Below are 17,564 nucleotides of genomic sequence, written 5' to 3' on the forward strand. Positions count from 1 at the left end.
CCCACTTATTGCACATTTAAAAAGCGCCTTGAACAGTTTCTTAAAAGTTCTCAGTCATTCACTCACTAATTTTATTTGTGTAATGTCATTGTTTGAATGTGTGTCTATGTGTTTTGACTGATATTGTATTTTGTGATCTTGTGTGTTTTTTTTTTATTTTTCCTGTCTCAGATTTATGCTATAATCTGGCTCATTTACAATCTGTACAGGAGTATAAGATTGTTCATTAATGTGCACTGTCCTGATTAACCTTCCTCTGGTGTTAGCTTTCTGCTGCCATCTGTAGTGTTAGCGGGTCATTTTGGACCCGTGTAATAAATCAGCCATAAAATACCCTAAAGACAATCTTTTATCATCCAATGTTTTCTTAACTCTTGTTTAGCTGGTTGGGCTCCCTTATCCATGAAAAGATTGGTATTAATATTTTTTTGTGGCCCCCTGGGCCTTTGTTTTAACAGCATATCTTCTCCTCATTGTTGCATCCTGTGAATTGGAGATGTGTACTCTGCAAGTCACCACCTCTACACTCAAATGGCTTGACAAGCCTGGACATGTCTCCCTTTGTTTGTTCTTGCAAAAAGGCAAAGAGAAAAGCCCCTAAATGAAGCTCAAGTGGTTGGAGGAAGAGGCTGTTGGTTGACTGTGTGTTCATGATTTAATTTTGGGCATTTTTTATTGTTTTATAATAGAAAATTTTAACCGGGTCACAAATGACCCGAACACCACAAAAGTCATTTTTTTCACCAGAGCACTTTATAATTTAGTAAAAAAAAAAGAAAAAAGATTTTACTTTGTTTAAATGGAAGTCCCTGACAAAGTCAAAAAGTTTCAACTCAAAAAACAAATGTATGAAGTGCTTTTATGCATGTTAAAACTCAAAACGGGTCCGTCGTGACCCTAACACCATAGGAAGGTTAAATAAATAGATAGAAGGACCGCAAAACTTACTATACAAACTCCAACTAGGTACAGAGGCACAAAACGAAGCTGCTTTTATACCCCACAGCAGCAGAGCTACTGTCAATTTCTTCAAGTGACATCACAAAAACCTTTGAACCAATACCAATACTGGTTCGAAATTCAGTGCAAGACACTGGTTGATCCTTTGGAGGGCGCCACACTGACGTTTTTAGACACAAAAGCAGGATTTCAACAAATATGCAGTAAATTGTCAAAATGATCACCAGGATATGTAGACAGCACTATACTGTAACACAACCATTAGCAAAAAAAAAAAAAGTTGATATGGGGGGTGAGTTGACCTTTAATCACAGAGCATACGGTCATCATTCAGCTATATTTTCCCAGGTCGATGTTTTCCAAAAGTCAAGTAGCCCTAATGTCTGGATATGTGAACAAGAACCATAAATAAACAGAGGTATTAAATGTTTAAAGCAATCAGCAAATTGATTAAAGCTGCAAATAAATTCTACAGTTTGCAGAGTATCTTTGAACTATGGCCATCTAAATGCTCACTAAAAGAGGAGTCTTTCCTCCTCAGAAAGAATCAAGATTCACTTTCCGGTTTCAGGAAAAAGACACATCAGACCCAGCTCCCAAGAGGCCAAAAATATGCAGTTTAGCCCAGAAATGATGACTGAAGGATAAAAAATATTTGCTTAGCTGTACCAAAAACTGTCTAGAAGGCATTTCAGGAGAAGATGAGAGCATCCATCACATGTAGACATTTGACAAGTGGATTAGTGGGAGTCTCAAGTATCATCACTGTAGAAAACTAAAATAGGAAAAAGAAACATTCAAGTTCAAGACAGTTGTTATGCATTACAAGGTTTTATGAGTAACCTTGTAACAAAATCTATAGTCGCAACTATCAGGTTTATGCAGGATGTGCAATGGCAGCTAAAAGTTAGATGGTGAGAGGTATAGTTGCTGTAGGGGGGTGGATGAGGATGGTTTTAAATGACAGAACAACAACAATTAGACACATCAGCAAGATTAGTAGAGCAAAATAAACCAAAAAAGACCATCTAAAAGTAACAAATAACAAAACAGAGACATTAATAAGCGATTCACAAAACACACACAGATCACGCTAAATAAATTCGGAACTCAGAGTAAAGCAGCGTTGTCATCACAAAGAACACAGTGATGGCGCAGATGCAGATACAGAGACAGACGTGTACCTGTAGAACTGCAGCTGTCGTTTGGGGCTCCCATAACGAGCGCTGAAGACATCAAGGAAAAGAAGGAAAGAGGAAAGACTTCATTAATAAAGGAAGGAAAGAAACAGTGTTAGTGGCGCACACAGAGGTGAAGGGGGATCATAAAAGTTAGCCAGCTACGATGCTAGGTGTGGAAGCAGGAGGAAAGACAGACGATGTAAACACCAAAGCAGGTTTGCCTGCCTTTATCCCCCCAGGGCGGGTCATTATGGACTCTGACTGTATCAAAACACCACAGTTTCACAGTAGTATGGTATTAAAACACATTTTTTAGCCAAAAATGAAAGAACTACTGGAAATCGTGTAAAATACCATCACATGTTGCTATACAAGTACTTAAACATGAGCTAGCATGCTATTTACGCACTTGGATAAAAGTAAAACTACCAGATTTATTGGATGATGATATTTATTCAAAAAAAGCCAAACACATCAAATTACTCCAAGCACACATGTCTGTATTAAAAATGCTTTTGTGTTGGTCTAATTTAACGTTCTAATCTTAAATGCTGTGTCTTCATTAGCTGCAAGCTGGAAAATCCTCATAGTTAACAGAAATAAAAGCTTGAAAACATTGGTCTGAGTAATAAATCTATATCATGTGTTTTACTTCATGAATTAAGTTACTACATAAATACATTCATTTCCAATAATATTTTGTTTAATGCTAAGCATTTTACCTTTACAACATTTTATCAGTACAAACACTGAGACTCTAGAAAGAAATTTAAAAGTGGCATATCATTAAAACAGGAACATGATTTTTATAACACTGAAATAATCCTGGCCAACTCGATGGAAAGTAAATCCCAACACAATACTTCTGTTCTTTCTACTTTCTTATTTGTATTGTTAAATTGACCAACTTGCAAAAAATGTTTTTGTGCAATATTTTTGTACATATTTTGTGACATTATTGTATATATTTTGTGCCACGCTTCGTTTTGTAAACATTTTTCTCATCAGTTTACATGTTACTTTTAATATCAGCCTCTCTGTTTTTAATTCATCCGGTTAATTAAACATGGTTAGAGAGCAAAAATTTGTTTTTTTACATAATCAATCACTGCAAAACCTTTTAAACCAATTGTAACAATTAGAAAAACAGTTTTTGGAGTCAAATCGTGTAAACGCCAGCATTACAGTCGCATCCAGCTACTTGGAGCTTTGTTTTCGGCTAAATAAAATAATCAGGAACTTTTTAATCACTTAAATTAACACCTGATGGGTTCAAGAATGTTTCTGCTCCAAAAGTCTTTTTCAAAATCAGTAACAAAAGGCAGACTGCAACTTTAGTATTGGATGCTGATGGTGACAAGATGAAAATGTTCAGTCACTTAGACTGAAGATTCAAGAACAACAATGTTAACTTAAGAAGTCTCAATCCAATTAAATCAAACTGAACCAAGAAACGCACCACTTCCAAATTATCTACCTCAAACAGAAAGAAAATTAGTGTCCATTAATAAAAAGATTGAAAATTTACCCATTTTTATCCCCTGAAAAAAAAAACCATCAATCTATGTAAACAGCTGATTTTGAGCAGAGAAGAATTTAAAAAAAACACAGCCAAACGAAACAATTTGCTAATCTGAGCTCCTTTATCAGATTTTGTTTTGAAAAGTGAAACAACCAAGAGAGAAATTGAGATATGGAGAATAAACAATGTAAATGAAAAAAGGAACCTGAATTTTCATACAGTGTTAGGAAACTTCACACACAATAGAAATATGTCCAACTTATTGCAACGCAAAATATATCCCTTTACAATCTGTGGCACCATGTGGCTAATATGCTGAAATAATACTCATTTGCACATGGTTACAAGCCAAGAACGTGTATGCACCAATTATCAATTGTAAAAACAAAAATATTATTAACTTGGATATATCTCACCAACTTTATGATTGACATCATTTTCCAGACAAGTTCACATTAATGGACATTTAAAAAAGTCTCAGTTCAATCCTTTGACTTGATTAAAGGCTATAATCTGCATCACTTTGTGGTCACATTAAAATGGGACGAGAGAGTAAAATGTGTGGCATGCAGTTATATGTCAGTATGTGTGACAGAAAATATGTTGTAGCACACCTGTCAGTGAAATGTAACAAAGCAGGTAAGCTGAAACAGTTTCTATTACTCAATCCTATGTAATGCAGGGGCCCCAGTGTGTTTGTGTGTCACAAAAGGCAATATTCTTAGTATTACTAACCATATAAATTAAATCTATAAATATTATGAGAGGATAAAAATTTTTTTTTGTCTCTCTAGCACCCCATGTTGGTCATTTAACAAAATGCAGAAGGCAATAGGATCTTACTAGTTGTGGCTTTTGCCACTAAATAAGCATTACTATATGTCAAATGAAAATCTAAAAAGTCGTGATATGACTAACCTTTGGGATAGTTTAAAATTGTAGTGCAGGTTTTACCAGTTAAATAAATAAATAATAATAATAATAATAATAATAATAATAATTAAAGATCACAAAGGTGAGTCTGTTGGCAAATAAGTATTGACAAACTGACCTTAAATAGATACTCCTCTAAATAAAAAAACAATACATTTTAGGTAGATAACTGCAACTATGCATCACTATGCCTGAATAACACCTGACTCAGTTCATGAACTTGAGTCAAAAGTTATTAATAATAACTCCAAAAAGACGGTGTTCAGCTGTAACCACAAAAAGCAACACCTTATTGGAGATGTATGCAGGGTAGGGCTGGGCAATATATCAATATTTTAAAAATATTGCGATTTTGAGATATAAGATGAGACCGTACCGTTTATATGGAGATGGTCTTGTCTAATGTTTTGTCAGAATTGTACTTTTATGTATTCCAGTAGGTGATATTTCAGTCATTTCTCAGATTTATCTATAGTTATTTGTTAAAAGACAACAACAATGGGCCTGTGAGACATTTGGGATAAAGCTGTGATTCAGAGATGCCTTTTACCATTTACCATATTAAGATTAATATCGTATATCGTCATTCAGCCTAAAAATATTGAGACAGTATTGTGGTCCATTTTACCCAGCTATAATACAGGGCCTTGCAAAAGTATTCATATCTTCTACTAGGGAAATCTTTCCCATTTTGTCACGTTACACTTACTCTCTTTACTCTATTTTGCTGTTTTTTTGTGACGACCAACACAAGGTAGTGTAATATTGTGAAGTGGAAGGAAATTATGTTGTTAAAATTTTTTTTTTAAATAGAAATCTAACAAATGCGGTGTGCCTTTGTATTCACTTCCCTTTATTGTTATGGCCCTGAATAAAATCCAGACCAACCAACTGATGTCACCTAAACAGTAAATAGCGTGCTTCTGTGTGTAATTCAATCTCGGCATGTAATTAACCACATTTCCACACTACTTCACAGCTATGCGCCACTTTTTAATCTCTAATAATTTGGCAGTAAAATACATTCCTGTTTGCGGTTGTAAACTGTATGAAGCATGGAAAAGTTAAAGGGGTTTAGACATTTTTTTCAAATGAAACAGGAGCATTAGGTGGAAAGATACAACATGGATGAAATGTTTTTTTCTGCCTTATGCCCGGCACACGTCATTCAGCTCACCTGTAGATCATGCCAGGGGAGCCTGTCTGCCGGAGGGAGAGGCGGGCGGGAGAGTCTGTGGTCGATTCAGGATACATGGAGGCAGGTGGGAGGGGGTGAGGCCAGCCTACCGGGGGAGGAGTTTTTTCACGGAGACCACAGAGTACTGTCGATCACTGATCAGCGCCCCTGTAAATAAATGAAAGAACACGTTTAGCGGTGCGTGCAGTTTGTTTTTTTTGTTTTGTTTTTTTTTAGTAGAGAACAAATGAAGACAGGTCCAGCCCAAACAGACTTCATTCTCACACCAAATTTAAAAGTAAATTAAGAAGACAAGTCAGTTTTACGGTGCTTGAAACAAACTCAAAAAGAGAGATTGGCAGTAGCTGAACTGTTTGGTTTGTTATGTCAGGAGTTTAGAAGCTTTACTAAAGGTTTTGTCTCCTTTCATATTATCATGTACTAATCGTTTTTGTAATTGAAGTTATTACTTTTTTACAACCAAAAACACGGCTTTCAAACTGACGTAAACAATTTATTTATGGGCCAGCCCCATCTTCAATTAATTCATTAATCTAGATTATATCCCCATTTATCACAGCTGTTGATGACCACCGTGGGAGAAAAAGCAAATAGCATCCACTTGTTACTTTACACTAAAAGTCTTATAAAGTTGACAGTAAATGTCCAAAAGGTTAAGGAAAAAGCATCAGAAATTATGCATTCACTGCTATGAAAAATGTGATTAGCTGTTTTGCATTGTCCTAAGACAATTTTATTATTTGCATGTAACCCTTTGACACTTATATTGTCTTGAGCATTGAGACTCTTTTACTGAGCATCCTCAAAAAAAAGGAAGGCATTAATTGGACGTCTGGTAATGAGCCTACTGCAAATTGAAATTAACTGATAGCTCTGAGAAATCCAGCTTCTTCATTTGCCAATAAAGCAACTTATCCACAATCACAGAAACGTCAGAATAAGAAGACGAGAATTATGGATTTCACCCATCAGAAAGCCAAGTGTCACTTCCAGAGCATGTAGAAAACATTGATATTTCAGATGACATCGTCATAACTCAGTCTGCAGCTGGAGATGCTTAATGCAGTATAACGCAATTATTACCACAGTATCAATGAGTGCAACATGGCAGTCGCTAAGAACCCAAAAAGACCATAATCCTTTGAGTCATGCATTTAAACTCTGGTTGCAAATAATATTTTTGGGTGGCTGGGTGGAATTTCAGTCATTTTAGTCCTAATAAGGGTTTTAATGAAAAAGATGGTGAAGTTCATGGGGTGGTGATGGAGCAATCCACCCCCCCCCCAATTTTGAGAACATCTTCTATTAGCGTCATCTGTTGGTAAGTTTGCTCCTTCAAACTGTTGCTCTGGCAAGAGTTTTCAAAGGAGTATGATGCGCTCGGTTGCAGGGCTGAGCGGTAAATCTATTTAATCAATTAATTCGAACATACAATTTATGAAGATTTAACTTTTGAAAAATCAGGAAATTCTGTTGCCAATGCACCCATTGGGCTTCCGTGAAGAGAATAGCATGCACTGCTGAATAAATGTTTAGGAAAATATATTGTCAAAATATTCCAAAGAGAAAACTTCATAAGATGAGAGACTTTTATTTATTTGTTTACTTTTTTTTAAGTTAGTTTGAAATTAAATTAAGCCTGTTCTTAGTTCATTGTGTAAAACCACTAGCAGCTGTGTGTGGTTCCCAGTCTTTCAGTCAGGATACAAAAACCAGTCTGTTAGTGTGATCTAGTCTTTTCAAAATCTGTCACGACTGTGAAAGTCATGTAGCGTGTATCCAGCTTAAATCCTGAAGGAGTGTGAACGACATTCAATGCACCAACGGTAAACCTGCCTCCCATTGTATTCACAGCGCGATAATGAATCTGCAAATCAGCATAATATGTCCTATTGAAACTTTTTAAACAGAGAATGACCCAAAACTCTGAATATTATCATGAAATTAAATGATTTACAACAGGGGGAAACAGTGAATGAAAATCTTAGGCAACAGGGTTTCATGCCAGACGTTATAACCATTTAATTGCAAAATCTGATTAACTCATACAAGTCAGTTGCTGTAACCAAGTGTAATTATGCAAATACTCACATCCCAGACATGCAAAAGACCTTTGATAGTGTAATTTAAGATAAAGGGAATAAAAAAAGGGACATTAACCCTACTTTGAATCCACCAAGCAGTAAACCAGTTGACCGGTGTCAATTTATCCAATCCAAAGGGTCACAAGTGCAGGACTTTAAAATTATGCATAATGTCAAGCACATGAGAAATCTGATAAATGGTTTTATATTGTTTGCTTTATGATTGGAAACCACCAACAAACAGTGACATGTAAAGCAAAATCTTGGACAATGTTAGCAGGAGAACCTGGCTACACTTCTATCATGGGAATAATCCTGGGAAATGGGTTCACTGCTGCACGCCTGCGCCACTAGATGGAGTCATGTTGTCACTCTGAGGCTGCAGACATGAGCTGAATGATTAAACCATCAGGCCAATTCAATCTTTCAGGTTTGCCACAGCTCAGGGACACAATGTAATAAATAAATTCTAGGACAGGACATAAATGGGACATAATCTCATCAAAATATAAAAAGCACTACTGGCAAAAGGCAAGGCGGAGACTAAACTCGACACCCAATCACAAGAGACTTGAGTTCTTACTTTATCAACAATGGCAGCTCGGTGCTGTCCCTGTTCGTGCTCACTAAAGCAAAACACAACCCGGTCCAGTGCTAAGAGCAACCCTATTCTATGAATAATTCAAGGTGTCTGCCCAGGAAAAAGGCCTTTGCTGTAACATGGTCTCTAAAAGGAGCCGGGCGGTGGTCGGTTGGGGAGTTTGGTATGCTCATGCGCAATTAAAAAAAATTTCAGCAAAACCTCAAGAAAAACATTTACAGTGGATACTGCTAGTGCTGAGAGAGGGGAGCAGAAATGCTGATGTTTCGGTTCAGTTCTCTGCAATCAGTAAAATGCAAGTAAAACCCACAAAGCTGTGTGCCTGGGACATCATGCTACTCTACTTCCTCTACTTCCACAACGGCTGTAAGCCATGACAACTGAGATCGTAACGATAACGTGAAGGTGACTTTCTCCTCACATCAATTTCCCAGACAGGGGATGTGTGTCCCACGTTCCCAAGGACACATTTATCACTCCCTGCTCACTCATTTCAATCATGGCCCAATGGATCTCAGGTCATCGCCGCTATCATATGATAATGATGGCATGACCCTGATGGGCAAAAGGCATGGGAGCAGATTTACAACACAGCAAAGCAAAATCCGTGTGGATCATCTGTCACGGTTGAGGATCGGGGGGACTTCTTTATACCTAAACTTGATTTGTAGACTCAACACATAAAGGCTTATCAATAAAAGAGCCAACAAAGATCACCAACATTTACCTCCTATTCTGACAGAGACTGCAGGTCAAACAGCTGAGCAATAGGGTAGCGCATTGTCAAAGCCATCCTTGCTTATCCAACAGATATAACACTAAAACATATTCTCATCTACTGTTGGTAAATAAACAAAGACCTAATCTAGTTGGCTGTGTTCCCTTAAACAAATAACGCATCAATTGTCATAAAATGAATTTGGGTACATTCATTGTTCCTATTGAACAGCTGACTCTGACAACAACAAAGAAGTGCTGTTCATTATATTCACCGTTCATACTGTTAGATTGTATGTCCTGTATACCTGTGATTGGTTGGGATGAGGAAATGACTAGTATTAACCTACATAATAGGCTAGAATACAAAGGGAAGGAAAACTGTTCCTCTATTGAACTCTTTATTGACCCTTTTTTTTAATATTGAACCACACATCTATTGATCGATATATATTATTGTTGAATTATTGTCCGGCCCAAACCCGTCACTCCCACATCAGGTATGTACATAATAATAACAATGGAAATAATATTTACTCCTTTGCACGCTGCTGATTACACCATTATTGTCTCAATTCGTCGGCTTGTTTTTTTACTGCATTATTGTGTTATTGTATAAGTAGGCACATTATGAGTATTGTACAATCCAGAGTCAAATTCCTCGTAAGTGTACACACACCTGGCATATAAAGCTGATTCTGATTCTAACTGTAAACGAATGGACATGTGTGTAACTGAATTGGAATCTGTATGTTTGTCTTGTATTACTTTTATTTACCTTTGATTAGATTTTTTTTTTTTTTAACATAAATGCGATCAGCGTCTTGTGAAGTGCTTTCAATCAACATTTGTTTTGAATTGGCCTTACATTAATAAGTTGTACTGAATTCAATGCATATGTAACCAAGTCTGTTTTTTTCTCCTAAAATAACCCAGTAACTGATCTCAATTTAAAATGAGAGTCTCAAACATAGACAGAGGCTGTAAAGCTTAAAGCGCACAATGCCATTTCTAATGACATTTACTTCACCTGAAGATGGCGACTGGATAGACAAACTTCACTTTGATGAGAAATATCGTGGCATTTTTATTCTGCACGTCATCTCATCCGCTCCCTCCGGCATCTACACCACAGTGCAGTGTGCTGAGTCACAAAGTCCTTTAATAATTACAGACAAAACCACCAACCAAAGAATTTTCAGGTATTATCTGAAGAGATTTGATCAAATTAATAACTACTAGATTGTTAGGAGCTTAATAAAGATGCAATTTTTTTTTTACATTGATTCCACTGACTCCTTGTTTGCTAAAACTCTCCTAAAACTTTACTAACTGTTAAAATTTTAGTTTATATGTGCAACAAAAAGCTAAATAAAAATATTAGTAGTAAACAAAGTGCAGCTGACCTGTAAAATGACTGAAATGGGCAAATGCATGAAACTGGGAAATCAAACCCTGTCTATGTGCTCTAGTACAAGTTTTCCCCATTCAAAAGGACTAAATGTAGACAATTATCAGTTGTTTTAGCTTACTTACTTCACAAAAATACATTAAGCACACAAGCTTCTACACCGTAGAGCAATGCAGCAATCTAACAGAGACGCCTGTAGTGAGCTGCAGTTGGAGAGGATGCTGCTGCTGACTGCAGCAATGCGGTACACTACAGACACAGCCTGGCTCAAGTTGGAGGGCTCGAATTTACTGCGCTAATGGGCAAAGGTGCACTTTGCAGATTGAAACTGCAGACGGAGCAAGAAAGCAGAGAAAAAAGGGCTGATATTGTCAACCAAATGCCCTATTTCCTAGACGTCATGTCTGTCACTTTAAGGATCAGAGACGCAGAGCACTAAAACCGTTTGAAGAGACCTGCATCTACCTAACTTAATTTGATTCTTCTATCATTCTGCTGAGTATTTCTTTGTTGTTTTTATTGTTGTGGCTTTGTTACTTGATCCAATCTATCAACGAAACAATAATCGAACAAAACAGGATAGAAGAATATTAATGTAACCAATACTTGCATCAGTAAAGACTGTCAGAGTGCAACATTTTTATGAAGTCTCACTGCACCAAATGCCCACATTTGACAAGGATGATAGTGCCAAAGGTCACAGAACGTGTTGGAAGCATGAAGCAGAAAGGAAAGGGCTGAGACAAGAACAGTGGACTGATCCTAAACAATAATCTTAATTGCTATTCACAACAATAACATCGCTGTTACATTTTGTAAGATTGTGTGTAACCAAAGAGAAAAGAACAAATTTAAAGGCAACACAATCACATTTATGTGCATTTTTAGGCAGTATTATTGATCATTTTAAAATGGCAATCATCCATTTTATCCGTCTTATTCCTCTTTAAGGCTGCAGCAGTCATTGTGTGACAGGTACAGGTACATAGATACATTGTGGACAGGTCAACAGTCCATTACAGGGCCCTGCCCACATATAACAACGCTGAAGTCAATTTGTTCCAAAGCCCTATAATAAAGTCTGTATATTCTTTTTTCCCACGTCTTCGGGGAAAAAATGTGAAACAGTGGCTGAAAAAAATATATATTTCTAACTTGTTTTCTACTATGAAGTACATGACCAGCATATCAGCTGAGGACAAGATGTTGAGTAGGTTTTTTTTTTAGCCTGAAGGGCCCTTAACAGCAACAGGCCATTTGGAAACTCTAAAACTCTTTCCGATTAGTCGAGGTGCTATTCCTAAGTACTACTAGGTCTTGATAACCACAACACTATGGTGGAAAAGTCATTTCAGCACCAAGAACACTCAAGACAGCTTGACCTTGATGGCTTTTTCAGGAACGAGGAGCAGTTTGTGACAGGATGACAGTTTGTTCCCGCATCATAGATCTTTTTTTGAGCTAGCAAAGGAACAAATTTGGTCTCAGTCTGCTACAGAAAATGACAGATTTGGAAATGTTGGCAGCCTTTTAGTAACAGCAGGGTTAAGGTAAGGGTCTACACCAGGAAATACACACAGAGATCAATACTTACAGTTAGTAACAGGGTTCCAAAACATATTTAATGTGAAAATTACAGACTATTCTTGAATGGTTCCTAACCCGTTGGAGGGACTATACACCCTGTCTAGTCTGGGAATGCCTTAGGATCCCCTAGAATGAGCTGGAGAATGTCACAGAGGAGAGGGATGCCTCAGTTTATCTCCTGTACTTGTTAGCACTGTTGCCTTGCAGTAAGAAAATCTGGGTTCAAATCCCAGTCAGTCCTTTCTACATAGAGTTTGCTAGTTCTACTCTCGCACAATGTTTTTTTTTTTTCTGGGTGCTCTGGCTTCCTAACACAGTCCAAAAACTTGAATGTTTGCTCAGTTGTTCTCTATAAATTACTTCCAGAACAAATAATACATTACCTTAATAGAAAATTTTGTTATGGTCTTTACTGGAGTAATTAACTTCTGCCTACTTTTTTACGTCTACTTTTACATTTTTCATGCAGTTATCTGTACTTTTTACTCATCACATTTTAAAAAATAGCCTCATTACTTCCATTTTATTTCAGCTTGGTTTTGCTCTGATGCTTTGGCACGACGCCGTCTTGATGGTGATAAAAAAAAATATTCAGACATTCTACATTCTATTCCTTCTTGCTTTTATTCTGTTTTATTTTCCTATATTTTAATCATCTAAAGCACTTTGTATTGTCTCTGTACTGAATTGTGCTATATAAATAAATTTGCCTTGCCTTGCCAGACAAATTGCGCCACTAGGACAGAGGGAATTTGATTGCGGTTGGAGGCAGCAATGCACCAAGTTTGCCATCCACCCCAAAAAATCTAAAGAAGAAAGAAGAGAATTGCAGCTGGATGTAGCTTAACATGAGGATAATCTTGAGTGTACTATCATGGGATGCCGTTTTGGTTCTGCCTTTGATGCTGTAGACGATATAGGAAAAAAAACAGATCGATTATATTGATTGATATCGATAATTATCAACAAATTCAAAACATATATTTAAAGTGCAGCCCTGGCCCTTTTATGCTGTTGCTTAGCGACCTATTCTTAGATACAGAACACACAAACACTGAATTCAAACTCAACCCTTTATTCAATCAACTTTTTACCTAAACTGCAAGTTTTTAAAGAAGAAAAAAGAACCCGTGCACTCTGAACTCTTTGAAGGGGCGGAGCTTGGTGACAGAGCATTCCTCGATCTGCGTTGTGATTGGTTGGAGTATATAATGACTGTAATATTAACTTACATGGCTAGAATGCAAAAGCGAGGAAAACTGTAATTCTATTGAACTTTTTGACCCTTTTTTTCTATCATCGATATACGTCTATTGATCGATATGTATTGTTATTCAGTTATTGTCCAGCCCTACTTTAGACCACAATTAATATTAATATCAAGTCTAAATCAGAGACTATGATTTTTGCACTTAAAATAGGAACAACTCGTCTCCATCATCCTATTTAAAGTGAATATATCTAATTATCTTATTTTAGGGGCAGAATACTCATTCCATTAGCAGATCATCTTACGATTTCAAGAAAATTTTACTTACTTTTAGTTCCCTTGATGCAGTGCGGGAACTCCTTAAAGACAGTTGGAAAACTATTTCTGGAGACTAACCTCATGAAGCTCATCGAGAGAAGGCCAAAAGTGACCAAAACTGTAATCAAAACCGGGGAGATTTAGAAAAGGCTAAAATATAGAGTATGGTGCTTTGAGTTGTTCCACAGTTTTATGTGGAATAACCTAATTTTATGTTTATGAGTCATACTTTTGTTGTCTTTACAATGTATCTGCGACGTAGAAAGTCATAAAAATAAAGAAAAGCCATTGAATGACAAAGGTGAGTCAAACGTTTGACACGCAGTGTATGTTCAACATTTTGTTTTAGCTTTATAAGTAAAGTTGGTATGGTATGAGACAGAACTTACAGGAAAAGTTGCTTGCTTGCTTTAGAAACTTAAAAAGCACCACTGTACCCTTTTTTAATGGGTATGTCTTTGTAAGGCAAGGCAAGTTTATTTATAAAGGACTTTTTACTAACAAGACGATTCAAAGTGAAGTATTAAAACATTATTCCCAACCTATAATGCCGTTCTTAAACTGTTATGGGTCAAATTACTGCAGCCTGAGTTAAAGCAAGTTATACATATCTATATATACAGTAGTAGTAAAGAATAATTCTTGCATATTTAAGCAAACTAAATGCGAACATAAAATAGTGAACTAAAATGGTCAGAGATGGGGGTCTGAGAGGAAAAGGAGGAGATGGTGGCAGTCATGACAGACAGGCATCTTCGTAGCTTCAGTTAAGCTCATCTTATACACCTTCGATACAAAATGCAAAATTGAGTCACAAAAGGTTGCTCTCCATGCTTTCCATCCACAAATCCACCTACACCCTGCTTGAGCGAATTCCCTCTTGAGACAGGGCTTACGTGAGCAAGGCAGGCAGGCAGGCAGGCAGGCAGTACTGGCCTGATAAGCAGAGCGTGGTGTTGTGTAGAGTGTTGGCAGCTGCAGAAAACACACACAGATCCGAGCAGATGGCTGTGGAAAAGAAAGACGGGCTAACAGAAGACAACTGCCGGGGATATCCTACATGAGAGATCGGTCAGTCAGACTGAAAGAGAGAGACATCAGAAAAAGAGAGAGAGAGAGAGATATCAGAGAGAAAGAGGAGAGAGAGAGAGAATAGCCTAAACTCGTTTTCTGTGATGCTGCAAAGATGATTCAAATGGAATCCCCTTATCATCTAAAGTGACATCCAAAGGATGAAAGTCAAACCCGTGTAAAGATGGAAATCCACGCAAGGGCATCATTCTGTTTTTTTTTTTTTTTCGTCCCCTCTCATCAGACAGACAGTTTGTGATTTCCGAAATGGCCTCCTCCCTGTTAAGCTGCAGAGGTCCTTGATTACAGAACCAATCCAGGTCACTGGCTGCCAACTGAGTGGGGGAAAAAAAATAACAGCAATTTGCATAAATAACCTATTTATAAAACAAACTTCTGATCCCCCCCCGGTTAAAAGACGTTAAAAGCACAACTAAGAGCTGTGCTGTCAGGAGTCATTAGACTCTCTGACAGCTGCTGCAGTTGTACACGCAGACGTCTGCGACATCTCATTGTCAAACTTTAAGCCCTGCTCATCATAAGCTGCAGAGACTGGACCCACACAGATTAGGGTTCAACTCTAAATGTACGGCTTTATACACTGCAGTCATAATCCCCAGGATCCTAATGATATGAAAGCTCATTTTTGATTCTATTTGCGGCGTGTGCGCGTTTTCTTTTTTTTTTTTTTTTTTTTTTTTTGGTTGCCAAATTCATTTACAGTTTTTGGATTCTGTAATTATGAACATCGCAGTAGCTAAACTCTTAATTACAATTGTTTCATGACTGTCATAAAAGACATATACACTGCAAAAATTTAACTAAAAATAAGTAAATTTTTGACTCTATTCTACTTGTGGTAGAATAGAGTCATGGTCTAAACCGGTCTAAATAAGCTAATGTGCTAGCTGTTATTAGTTCAACACACACTACGTTCACACTGAGCCCCTCCTGCTAGCTGCATGATGCAATGCTCTCCACGTTTTCCTGTTCCGCAATACACTGGAGCTGGTGTAAAAGTGGCTTAGTCTGCCTTGTATATTTTAAAAAAATAAAAATAAAAATCTATGTTCAGTTACACCATATCAATCATTTCAGCATCACTGCATATAAAATGACAGTTCAATATTTAAGTCTGCATTTGTGAGAAGGAAGTGTTTGGTGATTACAAATGCAGGGACATGGACACACTCCTTTATAGTGGTTTCACTTTATAGCCTGAACACTAGAACCCAATGCACAAAACTAAGAAAATCTAAGTGTTAGGTCATAAATGTTCTAAGGGCTGGATGCTGTGACCATTCTAAATTACCCTCACCTGTGATTGGGTGCATGAATGGGCGTCTGCCTCATATATGGCCTTGCCAATGATTTCATACCCCTTGAACTTTTCCCCATTTGGCCCACTATAACCATTTTTGTGATAATTCAACGAGAAGTAGCACAGAATTATGAAGCGAAATAAAAGCAACACATCCACTTATAAAGTAAATTGCTTCTAAGGTCAAATCAGAAAAAAGTCGTATTGTATGTGCAGTATTTAGACCTGTTTACATTGACAACCCTAAAAAAAGTCCCGTGCATTACAGAACATAAGCGAGCAAACCTCTTCAAGAAGACCAAGGAACACTGCAGACAGGTCAATGATAAATGTTTTGAGAAGTTTAAAGCAGTTTACCGTGTTTTTCGGACTGCAAGTCCTATTTTTCATAGTTTCCTGCAATTTATATCCAGGTGCGACTTGTATATCAAATTTAAATGGTAATTCATATAGACCAGCATGAACCAGGGAGTAAACATTACCTTCTATAGCCACATGAGGGGAAAGGCTATTAGCCGTTAGCCGCTTCCTTGTTTTAACCCCTGCTGCGCATACACAGTACATACTTCCGTTAATATTGCAAATAAACAAAAAAAATTACTGAGCAAAAACAAAGCATAAAACATCAAAAAAGCTAATATGCCTGCAGGAAATGACAATCTTTTCAAAAAACTTTGTAGGCAACTATCTTTTGGTGAAAGATTCCCATCCCTAATCCCAAGCGTTGCACATTCCAGCAAGCATTGCTCAAGCTATAATGGAAAAACTGTTGTCAAAGCTATAACCAACATAAGGCCACACACCTAAACTAATCTATAGAGGGGCTGCTCCCACTCAAAATCAGGTGGCAGAAAACTGAGTACACATGTCATGTGAACAGTCTCGCCAAAATGAAACATGGTATAGGGCAATGCAAGAAAATGGCAGATGAATTGAAAGGTTTACGTATGTGTGAGCAGTCAGATCACATCAGAGCATCTTGCAGTGTAGGAACAGATATCGTGAGCAGTGAACTTTTAAACCCTGCGGTTTTGTCTTACAGTTTGAGCTGTATCTGAGTAAAACGATTGAAAATATTGTATAGTGTATCCCCGGCTTAACTGAGCAGCATGCAAAGAAGAATGGGAACCCAGCCTCCAAATGTGCAAAGCTAGTCAAGACAAACCCCTAAAGCCTTTTTATGTGTTTAATTTTAAAACAAATTTAAAATCTGTAGTCTTTTCTTGTTAATTCACAGTCACACACTACTTTGTGTTGATATTTCACATAAAACCCCAATAAAAATATATTAGGGTATGTTGTAAAGTCCTATATGTAAAAAAGAAAACATGTTTACTCTCAGTGGATGTACTGCTATCAGTCACTACTTTAATCTGAATGCAGCACAATCACTGAACATTCACACACATGTAACATCATCTCCCCACTTAAGGAGCACAACAGCTCAATA

The 17,564-nt window shown here is 37.2% G+C and overlaps 1 protein-coding gene across 3 annotated transcripts in view; it reads right to left on the reverse strand.

The window, feature by feature from the left end:
• The window catches only part of kcnab2a (potassium voltage-gated channel, shaker-related subfamily, beta member 2 a), a 124,102-nt gene that overhangs the window by 71,003 nt on the left and 35,535 nt on the right, over positions 1-17,564 (reverse strand). For 2 of the 3 annotated variants that reach the window (XM_012881370.3, XM_036151553.1), the window contains exons 2-3: positions 5,774-5,941; positions 2,145-2,186 (exon numbers count right to left, since the gene is read on the reverse strand). In XM_012881370.3, coding sequence (XP_012736824.1) covers positions 2,145-2,186; positions 5,774-5,850 — 119 coding nt within the window. In that variant the 5' untranslated portion in view covers positions 5,851-5,941. The remainder of the gene's footprint in view (positions 1-2,144; positions 2,187-5,773; positions 5,942-17,564) is intronic. The other variant, XM_012881372.3, reaches the window with a different exon arrangement.

The sequence above is a fragment of the Fundulus heteroclitus genome, chromosome 20, assembly GCF_011125445.2.
Source record: "Fundulus heteroclitus isolate FHET01 chromosome 20, MU-UCD_Fhet_4.1, whole genome shotgun sequence".
Classification (NCBI taxonomy): Eukaryota; Metazoa; Chordata; class Actinopteri; order Cyprinodontiformes; family Fundulidae; genus Fundulus; species Fundulus heteroclitus.